This window comes from Peromyscus californicus, unplaced genomic scaffold (assembly GCF_007827085.1).
Source record: "Peromyscus californicus insignis strain IS unplaced genomic scaffold, ASM782708v3 Scaffold_5__1_contigs__length_169319896, whole genome shotgun sequence".
NCBI lineage: Eukaryota > Metazoa > Chordata > Mammalia > Rodentia > Cricetidae > Peromyscus > Peromyscus californicus.
The window spans coordinates 42531131-42546902 of record NW_026294573.1 but is presented as its reverse complement, the minus strand read 5'-3'; the positions used below and the strand labels follow the sequence as shown (position 1 = coordinate 42546902).

At 40.2% G+C, this 15772-nt stretch overlaps 1 protein-coding gene across 3 annotated transcripts in view; it reads left to right on the top strand.

Annotated features, from left to right (window-relative positions):
- The window catches only part of Nrdc (nardilysin convertase), a 66427-nt gene that overhangs the window by 36960 nt on the left and 13695 nt on the right, over positions 1–15772 (top strand). For all 3 annotated transcript variants that reach the window (XM_052715061.1, XM_052715060.1, XM_052715062.1), the window contains 8 exons: positions 665–742; positions 2452–2572; positions 2653–2711; positions 2987–3041; positions 9293–9397; positions 11069–11192; positions 13553–13639; positions 15509–15628. In XM_052715061.1, the coding sequence (XP_052571021.1) occupies positions 665–742; positions 2452–2572; positions 2653–2711; positions 2987–3041; positions 9293–9397; positions 11069–11192; positions 13553–13639; positions 15509–15628 (749 nt within the window). The remainder of the gene's footprint in view (positions 1–664; positions 743–2451; positions 2573–2652; positions 2712–2986; positions 3042–9292; positions 9398–11068; positions 11193–13552; positions 13640–15508; positions 15629–15772) is intronic.

Below are 15772 nucleotides of genomic sequence, written 5' to 3'. Positions count from 1 at the left end.
GAGGAAAAGAGAAGTACATTAAATCATATCTTTGGTTCAAGATCCTAATGTACTTGAAAGAAACTGAAACTGGACTTTATATTTCCAACCTTTAGAATAACATTGTTTTATGCTATAGCCTGATAGAGTAATGAAGGACTTTGTAAAAATCTGATTCTGGACACTGATTCATATAGTCCATGTTCTGGTAGAGGGAGCTGAGGAGCAGGGACAGGAGGGCCTGTAGGGCTCACTGGCCCCATAGTCTAGTCTAGTCTAGTCCAATTGGGAAACCCCAGTCCTGTGAGAGACCTTGTCTCAGAGGAGGTTGATGGAGACCATAAAGATGACGCCTGAGATTTTTCTCTGGCCTCCACATGCATGCATGTGCATATGTACCTGAGCACACACATGCAAGTGTACACATCTACACACACACACACACACACACACACACACACACACACACACACACACACACACGGAAAAACCTCAAAATCAAAACTACCACCCTTTTGTCCAAAAAGTAACTGTCTTAACATTTTCTGTTCTTATATTGTGATTGTTAACTGATTAAAATTTCATGTTTACTGAATTTATAAGAATAAGCTTAGATTCTCAAACCTGGTATATTTAAACCTTCTTTTGACTTCTGACCCTTAATTTTTTTTTTTCTTCTTTTAAGGGTGAAGCCACTTCATTATATTTCCTGGTTGGTTGGACATGAAGGCAAAGGCAGCATTCTTTCTTACCTTAGAAAAAAGCAAGTATTCAGTTATTACGCATTTCTGTAACAGTCTCTGAGTAATAAACCTGCATTCCTCTGCTTTAGCTGCCATGAGGTCTGGAATCAAAATGCTAATTATAGTCATAGTAATTACCTAGGTCATTTTAATGATCATATTTTTGAGGGTTTTTTTTTTATAAGCTGTCTTTTTTTCAGCTGTCTTTTTTAGTTCATGTTGGAAATAATTACAAAGTTAAAAAAATTATATATGGAATTAACAGTTGATTCCATAATTACATAAGGAGGCTAGTTCTAATAAAATAATTTGGATAAGTAAGTCAGTTATTTCAATTCTGTGGCTCTCTAGGGTTTCCAACCCAAAAGGTGAACTGTAGAAAAATCATACTGAATATGTAGAGTTAAGAAAAGTATAGGTAGCTAGTTGGTGGTGGTGTACGCCTTTAATCCCAGCACTTAGGATGCAGAGGCAGGCAGATCTCTGTGAGTTTGAGGCCAGCCTGGTCTACAGAGCGAGTTCCAGGACAGCAAAGGCCACACAGAGGCACCCTATCTCGAAAAACCAACATCCCCCCTCCACCAAAATACAGCTACATTAGTAGAATGTGTCTAATTCATTTATGCAGGTTTTTCATTTCTAACCAAACCATAGAAATAGAACTTTAGAATCTAGATCAATACTTTTAATTTCTTCTTTGTTTTTTTTCTGTGTACTAATTTGAGAATGAAAAGTTTATAGAAATACTACTTAAAAATATTATTGTGGGCCGGGCGGTGGTGGCGCACGCCTTTAATCCCAGCACTCGGGAGGCAGAGCCAGGCGGATCTCTGTGAGTTCGAGGCCAGCCTGGGCTACCTAAGTGAGTCCCAGGAAAGCCCTAAGCTACACAGAGAAACCCTGTCTCAAAAAAACCAAAAAAAAAAAAAAAAAAATATTATTGTGTTCCAGAACATTCACAGAAATTTAGAGGGCACTTGTTACTAAGAACTTTGACATTGAGTATATGTGGGAGCCTTTTAGGATGTGAGCAGTGTGCTTTTTGGTATGTGTGGGCATTTTTCTTACTGAGCCCTATTGGACTTGCAAACTCTTCATTTGGTGTACACCCTCTGATTTAAATTTTTGGTGTTATTTTAGCCAGGAAACGATCTACTCATTGTTGCTTTATTGGCTAACCATGTAGGATAGCTTAAAGTTTCTAAGAACTCATTTGACATTCTGAGTTGGATTATAGTTTAATTGTTTTAAGTCTTTTAGGGGACAGAATCAAAGATGATAAGTGAAGTGTTTTTCCAGTAACTGTATGTAATAGTTAATTTGTGTGTTTTTATTTTATTTTTTCGTTAAGAATCACATTGGCATCATAAAGCTGCTTGGACAGTATTAGGCTCCCATTAACAGGAAAAGTTAACTGTTGTTTGGTTCTGGTGACTTCTACTGTAATTCCTTGTGCTCTTAAGATCTGAACTTGAAAACTTACTGTTGTTGGGTGGGGTGTCACAACCCTGCCATCTCAGTTCTGGGGAGGCCAAGGCAGGAGGATTGCTGCAAGTTCAAGGCCAGTCAGAGCTATGTTGTGAGATCTGGTCTCAAACAAACAAAACCCCTTGAACACTTAAAAGTATACATTTACATCAAAAGCTCAGAGTCCATAATTTTACATAGGAAGCTTGTTGACTTTGTTAATTTAAAGGCTTACTGATTAGATTAATTTTCCCAACTGTAGGTGCTGGGCTCTTGCATTGTTTGGTGGAAATGGTGAGACAGGTTTTGAGCAAAATTCTACTTACTCTGTGTTCAGCATTTCTATTACGTTGACTGATGAGGGATATGAACATTTTTATGAGGTAAGTAATTAAATGGAGTTATTTTTCTTTTCTCTAGATACTACTTTATGCAAAAGACTAATGAAATGTTCTGCTTCTAGGTTGCTCATACTGTCTTTCAGTATTTAAAAATGCTGCAGAAGCTAGGCCCAGAGAAAAGGTAATAAAATTTCTTAGAATGAAACTGGGTCGATCCTAGTACAATTTCAGTTTCAGACTGCCAACAGACATGCTTTAGTCCTACAAGATGGTGGTCTGTTATTTCTTACTGTTTTCCTTCATTGGCTCTGTATCCTGATCCCTCTCCATCTGAGTGCAGACTGTAACCTTTACTATTATTTAGCTAGCTCTTTTTATTCTTGTGCCTCTTTTCTTGTGGGTGATTGCAATGAGAAATTTTAATATATCTTCTAATCGTCATGTTCTCTTTCACAGAGTTTTTGAAGAGATTCAGAAAATTGAGGATAATGAATTTCATTACCAAGAACAGGTATTAGAAGTCAAATTATTTTTGCATGTTATATGAACAAATTGGAACTGGTGTGACCATTGTCCCACTTGATGGAAGTATCACTGGAATTTTAATTGTGCTTCTCAAGGATGGTCTTGACACTTTTGTTGTTAGCACTTAGGTTACAGGGGAAGACTAGGCCCATGACCTAGATCATGATGTGTGACCGTTTTTCTGTGTAATCACCTGTTTTGTCTGTCCCCCTTGATAAACATTTAATGGAGAGCTTGCCATGGAATTCAATAGTTTAGGAATTCAAATATTGTGAAGATATTTTATAAGGTAATCAATAGTAATTACCACGTAATATTAAGAACACTTGAGATTTGGGAATTTAAGGGAGAGGAATTTTTCCTTGACTGAAGGTCTTCATGGATATGATAATTTGAATTGAATTTGCCAGAGACATAAAATTTGTTTGTATTCCAGGGAATTGAAAATACTTAGGTAAAGAGCTTTGTGGGCTTGGCCATACCTCAGTGAGTAAAGTACTTGCTGTGTATGCATGAGGAACTGAGTTTGGATCTCTGGTACCCATGTAGATAAGAGTAGAGGCCTGGCATGGTGGCACATGCCTTTCATTCCAGCACTTGGGAGGCAGAGGCAGGTGGATCTCTGAGTTTGAGGCCAACCTGGTCTATGTAGGAAGTTTTATCTCAAAAGAAGGAATAGAGGAAGATATTCAGCCTTGGCTTTTGACATACACTACACTTGGTTGAGCGCACCCATGTCCCATGTTCATACATACAAATGATCTTTGGGGCATTATGAAAAAGTCAACCATCCTGTATATGTGTAGTATAAGGACATTCAAATGAAAGTACTGTATAATATTGAAAGTAAAGAGTTTAGAGAAGGGGTGTGTGCTCACATGTATACATGCTCTTTGGAAGTCTGTTGAAGCCTGTGGGTTGCTGCTCAGAATAACGCATCCTGTGAGCTCCCGAGCTTTAGAGAAATTGCTGTCACTGCACAGGAATGGCTGGTATACCCTCACCTAGAGACTGGTAATATTTTTCATTTGCTTTCCTCTCTGCGTGTGGTTGTTTTTTTTTTGTTTTGTTTTGGTTTTTGGTGTTTTGAGACAGGGTTTCTCTGTGTAGCACAGTTGGGAAATTTAACACTGAAACAATACTGTTAATATACATCCCATAGAATAGTGTTTTTAAGTATGTAAAAGTACAATTCACAAAAGAATACAGGAATAAAACGCTCAGAATAGTAAAATAGTAATATGTGTTTGTCTTGTGTAAGATCCAGTGGAATGTCTAGTGATTTTCAGAATTGTTCAGCAGTGACTATGCATGGTATTTTAAATATCTGTAGTAACTGTATTGTGGTTTTTGTGGGTGGTAGTCATAGACATTGCTCATATTACCATGTGTACTGCTGATATTGATACTTTTATTAATTTATCTTTATGTGGTGCTGGGGATTGAATTCAGGCCTCTTGCATTTTAGGGAAGTACTCTACCACTAAGCCATGTATACAGCCTCTTATAATAAAAAATTAGAGATTAATGAAAATATGTTGTGGTGATATATTGTGTACCCCAGTAAAGCTTGCCTGGGGATTAGAGGACAAAGCCAGCCACTTTAAACATAGAGGTCAGAGCTGGGTGGTGGTGGCACACACCTTTAATCCCAGCACTTGGAAGGCAGAGGCAGGCGGATCTCTGTGAGTTCGAGGCCAGCCTGGGCTACAGAGTGGGTTCCAGGAAAGGTGCAAAGCTATACAGAGAAACCTTGTCCTGAAAAACAACCCAAAAAACAAAACAAAACAAAACAAAAAACTTAAAAAAAAACAAACATAGAGGTCAGGCAGTGGTAGCACACGCCTTTAAATCCTAACATTTGGGAGGCACAGATCCATCTGGATCTCTGTGAGTTTAAGGCCACACTGGGAAAAGAGCCAGGCATGTGGCACACACCTTTAATCCCAGCACTAGGAAGGAAGTAAGATGGCAGGGCACAGAAAGGTATATAAGGCATGAGTAAACAGGAAGTCTCTCTCTTGAGGCTGAGGATTTTGTAGAGATAAGAATGTGCCTGGCTTGTTCTGTTTCTCTGATCTTTCAGCTTTCACCCTAATATCTGGCTCTGGGTTTTTTATTAATAAGACCATTTAGCAATTCGTGTTACAATATGTGATTTCTTCCCACCAAATTCAGGGTCTCCCTGATTTTGTCCACTGACATAAGGGTCCTAGATATGAGAGCTCTGATTTATAGCCAGTCAGACTATTTGAAAAAAGGTGGCTTTTTTGATGGTTACCAAAGTCTGTCCTCTCAATGTATAGCATAAGTAGGGAAAATGTAAGTTCATGAGGGAAGTTGCAGAAACTCCAGTTATTATTGACTCCTCTGTAGTATTTTCTATCCTTGAAGCCATCTAAAATTAAAAGACTTACTCTGTGAAACTGGAAGGCTGCAGTGTCTCACCTGAGCCCCTAGAGGGCCCTATAGACACTCTTCCCTGTAAGTTGATTGATTGATAGAGCTGGTACCCACATAAGTCCTGTCCAACCAACCACCTTACTGGGAGTGTGTTTTCTCATCAGTTGTGGCAACCATGGGAGTCAGAATCACAAGGGGAGAGATCAGAGTGAGCATTTGTGTACCGCAGCTGTAGGTGACACCCAGATTCCTATGTTCTTCATGGTTACATTAGTCATTAGCAGGACATCTCAAGATAAACATTCACTGACATCTCCATATGTCATAGCTCCTCATCCCTTCCTCCTGCATCTTTGGTATGCCGCCTTGATATTAAAATATGAGCTCAAGACATCTTAGATCAAAACCTAAGCAAATGTGAAAGGAGAACAAGTCAGAAAAGGCCAGTTTTGCTGTATAAACTGCTGAATTACTTAAAGTATGCCAAGTTAGTTCTGTTTGGGGGTTTGTACATTGCTATTTTAAATAAAATTGTTTCCTCTTCACACTTCTTTCTGACTTTCATCAATGAAGGCAAATAGGAATGCCTTTCTTGAAGTAATATTTTTAAAGAAAAAATTTAAGTTCTATATAGAAACTTGAACGCAGTATGCGTCATAAGTCAGATGTTTGGAATGGAGCTATTTAAAATTTTTTACTTGTTTATTTGTTGTGTGTATGCTGTAGCACACATCTGGAGGTCAGAGGACAGTTGGTAGGAGTCTGACAATTTCTGTCATGTGGGGACTAAACTGAGGTCATTATGCTTGGTGGCAAGTGCTTCTACCTGCTCAGCTATCTTGTTGACTTCTAGAGCTATGTTGTTAAAGATTATTTTTGTAGGCAGGACCAATAATGTAGCAATTAATGGAAGGCAGTTTATTGAAATGAGTTTTTGAAATGAAAAAGTTTGTAGAAGACAAAACAGGTACAGAATGTGTATTAGCAAATGTTTGAGAAGCTGTGGATGGATCTAAATGCTCAGGCATAGCTGGCAATGATAGCTGTCACAGCGGCTTTGAAAAAGTTCGTCGGTTTCCTCAAGAACTAAAACAGTTACCATTTGAACTAGCCACCTAGCCACGACTCTTCGGTGTCTACCCAAGAGAATTGGAAACATAAATATCCACAAACTTATGTACAAAGGTTCATACCAGCATCATTTATTGTAGCCCTAAAGTAAAAATAACTATTCATAAATCATTAAATAAAAAAATGAAGCAGAATATTCTTGTTATGGAATATTATTCAGCCATAAAGAAGTGATTTTGTATTACAACTGGACCTTTGAAATGTTATGTTTAATGAAAGAAACCAGACACTAAAGGTTTCTTGGTAAACGAGTCTATGTTGTTGCAGGATAGTTGATCACACTGTGAACCCCAAGCTTGTGTTATTTACTGGAAAAACCTGTTTCTAGTTGTGGTGTAGTTCAGCCCTAGCACACACCTTTAATCCAAGAGCTTTCTGCTTTAATATTGTAAACAGGATTAAATAAAGTTAACCATATGTCAAGAGGTGGAGCAGGCAACCAGTTGACAGGAAGTGAACAAGAAGAAGCCATAGAAAGTAACAGGGAGTCAGGAGGGTGGATAGAGAGATGCACAGGAAGTGGAAGGGAGGGATATTCAGGTTGAGGTTTGGGTTTGAGATAGCATAGGACAAGAGAGGTCAGGGACTTCAGCAGAGGAGAAAGGTAAGCTGGGTACTTTCTCTGCTTCTCTGAGCTAGCAGGCTTTCCGATATCTGGCTCCAGAGTCTTTATTGGTAAAACTGAATGATTGAGATTTTGTTAAAACAACACTATTTACTGGGAACAGTACAAGTAAATGTAGAGTGACAGAACACAGGTGATGGCTGTTAGGCTGAGGGCAGTAGAGTATTGAGTACTATGAGTTGGAGAATGATGAAGTGTTTGAAACTTAGTGTAATGATGGAACAGCTTTGTAAATATAGAAACTATTGGATTATAGACTTTCAAAGAGCAGATTTTGTGGTTTATGGATTACAGCTTCTAATGTTAAATTTAAAATTGTAAGTTAAGTCTAAATCTAAAATTATAACTAAAAATATGTGTGTGCACATTTTCATTTGTGATGCTAGAGATTGAACCCCGTCATACCAGGCAGGGCACTACCACTGTGATACACACCCGGTTTGTTTGTTTTAGCAGTACCTAGTCTATTGCTTTTGCGCCACAGGTCAGCTTTAGGTAGGGTCCATTTGTCAGAGCAAATGCCTTTCATTGCTCAGGTTTCTACCATGTTGGCTAGAGCAGTTGCATTACAAGGAAGAAGCTGGTAAAAATAACTCATTAAAAAGGTAAAACGAGGCTGGAGAGATGGCTCAGAGATTAAGAGCAATGGCTGCTCTTCCAGAGGTCTTGAGTTTAATTCCCAGCACCCACATGGTGGCTCACAACCATCTATAATGAGATCTGCCACCTTTTTCTGGCATGCAGGCATACATGCAGGCAGAACACTGCATACGTAATCAATGAATTAATCAGTCAATCTTAAAAGCAATACACAGGTGAAACAGAGCCAGGCCTGATGGTGTGAGCCTGTATTCCCAACTACTCTGGAGACTGTGGCAGGCCTGCCTGGGCTACTGGGCAACTTAATGAGACTCTGTCTCAAAATAAAGTGAAAACGGAGTTTGTGTATGTGTTAGTTACTTTTTTATTGCTGTGATAAAACACCAGGACCAAGACAGTTTGTAAAGAGCACATTTAATTGGCTTATGGTTCCAGAGGGTTAGAGGCCATGATGACAGATGGCAGCAGGACCATCTGAGAGAGCTCCCATCTGAAACTGCAGGCAGGAGGCGGAGGCTGCACTGGGGATGGTGGGAGGCTTTTAAGAGCTTAAAGCCCACCCTCAGGAACACACCTCTTCTCCCAACAGGCCACACCTCCTAATCCTCAGATAGTTCCAGCTGGGGACCTAGTATGCACACACAGGGGCCTGTGGGGGCACTCTCATTCAAACCACCAGTGTTCTGGGTGTGCAGTAAATACTTGAGTTGATTGCTTTTTTCCCCTGGAAAATTATTTCTACTTTATAAACCAGAGAACTGATCATTTTTCACTTTTAAATTGAGATAAAATACTGATTAATATAACTTCTTCTTAGAGACTATTTTTATACACCATAATAAATGTCCATTTTTTAGTACAGTGTGATTTTAATACATATATACAATGTGTAATGCTCAGATCAGAGTAATTGATGTATCTGTTACCAAAACATTTTTATGTATTTAGGGAATGTTTAAATTCCTTTTTTTCTTTTTCCTGGCTATTTTGAGGTATTTGTTGTTACCCACAGCTCTCCTTCTGCAGCGCTGTCACTGCTCCTGTCCTGTGGGGCCTGTGCCTGTTGGCACTCTCTTCAGCCCCTGCCTCGTTCTATTGAGACTCCTTCTACTACTTTCTGCTTGTCACTACTCTTATCTAGTGACACATTGTAGTTTAACTGGTGGTGCTTCAGTGTTGAGTCCCCGTCTTTATTGACATAGCAGTCACGTTGTTCAGTGTGGGGCTGGGCTGCTCTCATGAGAGGCTGGTGTGACTGGAGCAGAGTAGGTTGGTCCTGGGCTCAGGGTGGCACTTGGCAGCTTCCTGGCCCTGCAGCATGGGCTTGCTCTCTTGGAGTCCTGAGCATCCTCTTACAGTGACATAGTGTCCTGTTAGAGCCACTCAGATGCTTCTGTCTCAAGTGTCTGCTGTGATGGACTAAGACAGCCGTGGTGGCCCTCGTGTGAAACGTAACGATTGTACGTACCTCTTTACAGACAGATCCAGTGGAGTACGTGGAGAACATGTGTGAGAACATGCAGCTGTACCCACTTCAGGACTTTCTCACCGGAGATCAGCTTCTGTTCGAGTACAAGCCAGAAGTAAGGAGCGATTGCTTTAGGAAACTTAACTTGCTTTAGGAAAGAGAGTGAAAAACTATAGAGATGTTTTTAAGAACTGTGAGAATGGAGAGAATGTGGTAAGTTTAGTCAGAATTGTTGTTTGATTAAACAGAAGACTAATGAGTGATTTCTCACAAGTCTCTTACACAGGCCATCTTTTCTGGTTGTTGGAGACAGTCTCATGTATCCTAGGCTGGCCTCACACTTGCTCTGTAATTGAAGATGACCTTGAACTCCTGATCCTTCTGCTTCTCACAGGTGCTATGATTGCAAGTGTGCGTCACCATGCTGAGTTCATGTGGTACCAGCTGTCAGACCCAGGGCCTCTTGCATGCTGGATAAGCACTTATACAATGAGTTAGATCTCTCACTCCATTCATTCATCTTTTGATATAAAGGATGAAAATAGAAACTTATTACACGCCATTTGTAATTTTTCAAGTGCTGGAACACTTAAAATAGTTAAGGCAGTTTCTAACATTTGTGTAGTTTGGTTCTAAGCATTCTTTAAAAAAAAATTGCCTAGCCTACTTTTAATTGGAAACCCAGGACAATTAATTTTAAAACTTATATGGGTGTGGTGGCACATGCCTTTAATCCCAGCACTCAGAGAGGCAGAAGTAGTCTGATCTCGGTGAGTTCAAGGCTAGCCTGGTCTACATAGTGAGTTCAAGGATAGCCAGAGATGTTACACAGAGAAACTCTGTCTTGAAAGAAAAAAAAATTAATACTTAATATATTCACAAGGAAAAAAGCAGCTGCCCCTGTATTAGAAATAAATTACTTACACAGGCCTATAATTATAGCTGTTTGGGAGGCTGGGCTGAAGGGTCTCAAGCTCAGGTCTGCCTGAACTGCAGGCTGACATCCTGTTTCAAAATAAAAAGTCAAAAGATGCTTTGGGATGTAGCTCAGTGGAGGAGAATTTGCCTAATGTGCATGCAGAAGGTCCGAGGTTTAATCTCCAGGACTACAAGGATTAAAGACTTACATATAATATGTGTACAAGTGGACAACAGTTGATTAATCACTCCTCTACTCCTGGGGACCAAATCAGCTTCTTCCTGTAGAGTAGCTTTTGTCAGCCTGGACAGTTTGCCTTCAGGGAATATTTGTTAGTGTCTGAAGATACTTTGTTTGGGACAGTTAGGGATGGATAATAGGGTACTGTGGTGATACCTTAGTTTAGAAATTCGTCTATAGGGTACTCCTAGGGCATAGTGAGTAGAAGCCTGAGATTGTACAAACGATCTTAAAATGCACAAGATAGGATCCAACAATAAAGTTAGCTGTCCCAAGATATAGCTTTCTGCTACCCAGTGACAGTAAATGACAGTAAATGACGGCCCTGCTCCTTTATTGCTGGTCCCATTAGAGTGTGAGGGTCCAGATGAGCCTCGTTTAAAGCACCATGAGGACACAACATTTCATGTTTGTCAATTATAGCTCAATAGAAGTAAAAATAAAGTTTTGAAATAGTAATAAACTTAGAGTTTTATAAATTAGGTTCATGAATTAGAAACAGTTCACTGACATCAAGACACTAGGGTAACAATGCAACTATTTTTCTAACAGGAGTGTATTCACTTAAATTGTTACTATGTTTTCTGCCTTCCCTTCTCTCATGTCGCTTCCTGTCCCCTTTGTTAGGTCATTGCTGAAGCCCTTAATCAGCTGGTTCCTCAGAAGGCAAACCTCGTTCTTCTGTCCGGTGCTAATGAGGGAAGATGTGACCTCAAGGAGAAGTGGTTTGGGACTCAGTACAGCACAGAAGGTAAGGGACTGACGGTCCTCCTTCAGTTGAGCATTTCTGACTCAGCACAGCACAGAAGGTAAGGGACTGACGGTCCTCCTTCAGTTGAGTATTTCTGACTCAGCCGAGGATTTTTACAAAAGAACCTTTGATTTATGTGTGTGGATGTGTGTGGATGTATGAGTTTATGTGCAACCATGTATATGTAGATGCCTGAGGAAGCCAGAAGGTGTCAGATCCCATGGAACTGGAGTTACAGGCAGTTGTGAGCTGCTGTGTGTGTGCATGAACAGTAGGTATTCTTAACTGCTGAGCCATCTTTCCAGCCCCAGAGGGGAATTTTAACTTGATGGTTCTTGTGGAGATAAAAAGTATTTGTGTGTGCGCGCGCATATATATAATTTTAATTTTTGTTAATTTTTTAGACAGGGTCTCACTTTGTAGCCTTGACTGACCTTAGACTCATTATATAGACCAGGATTGTACTCTCTCTCTCTCTCTCTCTCTCTCTCTCTCTCTCTCTCTCAAGAGAGGATCTCTCTCCATAGCCCTGGCTATCCTAGACTTACTGTGTATGTAAGACCAGGATGGCCTCAAACTCATAGAGACCCGTTTGCCCTGCCTCGGAGTGCTGCAGTTGTAGGAGTGCTCCCATACCAGGCTCGAGATGGCTGTCTTAAGGTCTCTTGTCTGTACTGTTCTTAGCATTATTTCTAACTTCCCATAATGGCTCATTAAGCTCTGAACAATGGCTTTTCTAGTCCAAAGTTCCAAAGTCCTTTCACAATCCTCAGACAAACGTAGTCTGTTCTGTCACAGTAATACTCCACTCCTGGCACCGTAGTTAGGGTTTTTGTTGTTATGATAAAGCATCATGACCAAAAGCAACTTGGGAAGGAAAGGGTTTATTTCTTCTTACAACTCTTCAGGTCACACTTCATCACCAAGGGAATTCAGGGCAGGAATTTGAGGTGGGAACCTGGGGGGCCAGACTGAAACAGAGATCACAGAGGAGGGCTGCTTATTGGCTTTTCAGCCTGCTTTCTTATAGCACCCAGGGCTACCTGCCAGGGGTGATACCATCCACACACAATGAGCTGGGCCTTCCCATATCAATCATTAATCAAGAAAATAGCCCAGAGACTTTCCTATAGGCAATATGGATGGAGGCATTTTCTCAATTAAGATTACCTCTTCCTAGATAAGTCTAGGTTCATGTCAAGTTGACAAAAACCAACCAGGATACTGGCCTCAAACTGACAGAGATCTGCCTGCCTCTGCTGCCTGAGTGCTGGGATTAAAGGAGTGTACCACTATGTCTGGCAAAAAGTATAAGTTTTTAAAAATTTATTTTGCAATGAAACATACTTGCACTTTGTGAGCAGTTCTTTTCTGCTATATTTATATTTTTGAATTAGTGAAAATATCCTACTTAATTGGTTATTTGGTAGGTAGATTTTTTTACTTTGTTATTCATTGGTATTACTTATTGTTTTTGAGGCAAAGTCTTACTATGTAGGTCTGGCTGGCCTGGAACTCAGAATCTTCCTGCCAGCGCCTCAGAGTGCAAGGTAGCCCTTGGTTTCACTTTGTTTTAGAGCAGTGGTTCTCAGCTGTGAGTTTCAACCCCTTTCTCAGGGGTCACCTAAGACCATCTGAAAACATAGATATTTACGTTATGATTCATAACAGTGGCAAAATTACAGTTATGAGTAACAATGAAAAGAATTTTATGGCTGGGGTCACCACTACACAAGGAGCTGTATTAAAGGGTCGCAGCATTAGGAAGGTTGAGAGCCACTGCTTTAGAGGACTGTTTCTTTGGAGGCATCACTGCCTAGCTCCTGCTCTATGCAAATAAAATACCAAACTATTCTTTAAGAAAAACCAGAAAAAGAGAGAGAGAGAGAGAGAGAGAGAGAGAGAGAGAGAGAGAGAGAGAGAAAGAAAAAAAGAAAGGAAAAGAGCACTTCTCAGACTTCACTGTGCATGTGTGTTACGTGGCGATCCAAAATAGATTCTGGCCACATGTGGTAGCATGTATTTACAATCCCAGTACCCAGGAACGCAAGACAGGAGGAACTCCAGTTAGAGCATAATGCAGGCTATGTAATTAGACTTTGTCTCTAAAAATGAAGAGGGAGGGAGGTACAGGAAGATTGACTCTGAATCAGAGAGAGTCTGGGTAGGACCTGAGTCTGCATTCCGAACACTGTCTCAGATGATGGCGTTGCTGCTGGGTCCTGCTTTGACTAGCAAGTTTCTAGGTTTTGTAGCTGTGTCTGAGGAGAGATTTAGTGGTGAAGACCAGTTGATGGCTGGTTTGTTAAGAGAATTCTGTTGCATTATTTGTTGGATCTGTTTGTTTTTCCTCTCTACAGATGTTGAAAACTCTTGGGCCGAACTGTGGAAGAGTAATTTTAACTTAAATCCAGATCTTCATCTTCCAGCTGAAAACAAGTACATAGGTTAGTAAAATGTAATCATTGAGTATGTTGATCCATGTGCTAATCAAACATTGCTGTGAGGCTTCAGAGATGGCTCAGCGGTTAAGAGCACTGACTGTTCTTCCAGAGGTTTTGGGTTCAATTCCCAGCACCCACGTGGTGGCTCACAACCATCTGTAATGAGATCTGGTGCCCTCCTCTGGCCTGCAGGCAAACATACAGGCAGAACACTGTATGCATAAAAAACCCATGTGAAGTACATGGTGTTTACAAATGAATTAATATTTTAGGATATCAGCAGTATTCTGGGGTAGGAATTACTATTGTCTTTGTTTTCTAGTGGAGAAAAACAAATTTAGAATGCAAAGTGACTTATCCAAGTCACCGGAGGAACCAGGCTTCTAATGGTCATAGCTGACCCTTTCATAGGAAGAAAATGTTAGAAGGTTGTGAAATCAGGTCCAGCCAGATAGCTTAGCAAGTGAAAGTGCTTGCCACTGAGTCTGACCTGAGCTCCACCCCTGGAGTCCATGAGGTGGAAGGAGAGAACCAGTTCCTGCAAGTTGTCCCTGTCTTTACGCCCCCTCCCCAGTGAGCAAATGTATTAAGAAGATGGAGCCGGGCGCACGCCTTTAATCCCAGCACTCGGGAGGCAGAGCCAGGCAGATCTCTGTGAGTTCAAGGCCAGCCTGGTCTCCAAAGCGAGTTCCAGGAAAGGCGCAAAGCTACACAGAGAAACCCTGTCTTGAAAAACCAAAAAAAAAAAAAAAAAAAAAAAAGAAGATGGATTGGATTGGGAAGTCAGCATAATGGGCTTGAGTTTGCTGTGATGAGTGCTGAAACCTTACAAAGCCTATGTGAATGGAAGATAGCCAAATGTTTAATTGCATATAGAAATGGTGTTACTTCAAAACATTTTGTTCTAAATAGGCATCTATCTATCTATTAGTTTGCATTGACAAATATATTTCTAAGTTTCAGTGAGAAAATTAAAAACTGGAGGTTTTACAAATGTTTGTAACTATAGTTTACTCAGACACCTTCCTTCCCAGCAGTTCCATTCATCATCCATATCCCTAAGAGATGAAAGAAGGCACTCACATCCATGTCCTTGCACCCTCCTGGCAGCACTAGTCACAAGAGCCACGAGGTCAATGAACCAAACTGGTACACAGATACTTTAGAATATTATTCAGTAATGTAAAGAAAGGAAGTATTGATACATATTACAATGTGATGAATCTTTAAAATACTGTCAAGGGCCTAGATAGCAGACTCAGTGGTTAAGAGCACTTGTTGCTCTTGCAGAGGAACAGGTTCGGTTCCCAGCACCCACATGACATGAGTTACATATGGTTTGGCTCAAGAATTTTCAATATCTGTAGAGTAACCATATGGATGCTAGGAATTGAACCTTGATCTTCTGGAAGAACAGCCAGTGCTCTTAACCATTTCTCTAGCCCCATCAATACTTTTTAATAAATATATTATGTGTATCTTTTATTCTCCATTTTCTTTAAATTAACATCTCTTATCTCTTACCTAATTAACGTGTTAACTAAACAGTTTGCCATTAATGTGAAATGACAAGTTAGGGTTTATTTGAACAGAACTGTTTAGTAACCTTTCAGAGTCCTTAAGGTTGGCAAAAGATATACTTATTGAAGAATATATTCATTCAAAGATTGAGTTATACAAGTACCCTGACCCAAAGGCCACCTTCTTCTAGTTAACAATTACTTGAGAAAGGGTGTGAAGCTGAATGTCTGTCTAGAGATAAGAATCTACTGTTGGGAATTAGACATATTCAGTTTTCATCTAATGTAAGGCCCAAGTGTACACTGTATTCCAATATTTGAAAAATGATCACTCTTTTGTTCATGTTGTTAGCCACGGACTTTACATTGAAGGCTTTTGATTGCCTTGAAACTGAATACCCCGCTAAAATTGTGAACACTCCACAAGGTTGCCTGTGGTATAAGAAAGACAACAAATTCAAAATCCCCAAAGGTAAGATCTGCCCTCTAAAGGAGTGAAGTAGGAAATCTTTCTCTTATATAGCAACCTCTCTGTTCCTGTTGCCTACCTCCTTCCCCATCACTTTCCCTTTGAAGCCCTCTTTTACACTCACAGATGAATAGTGTGCTCCTATGC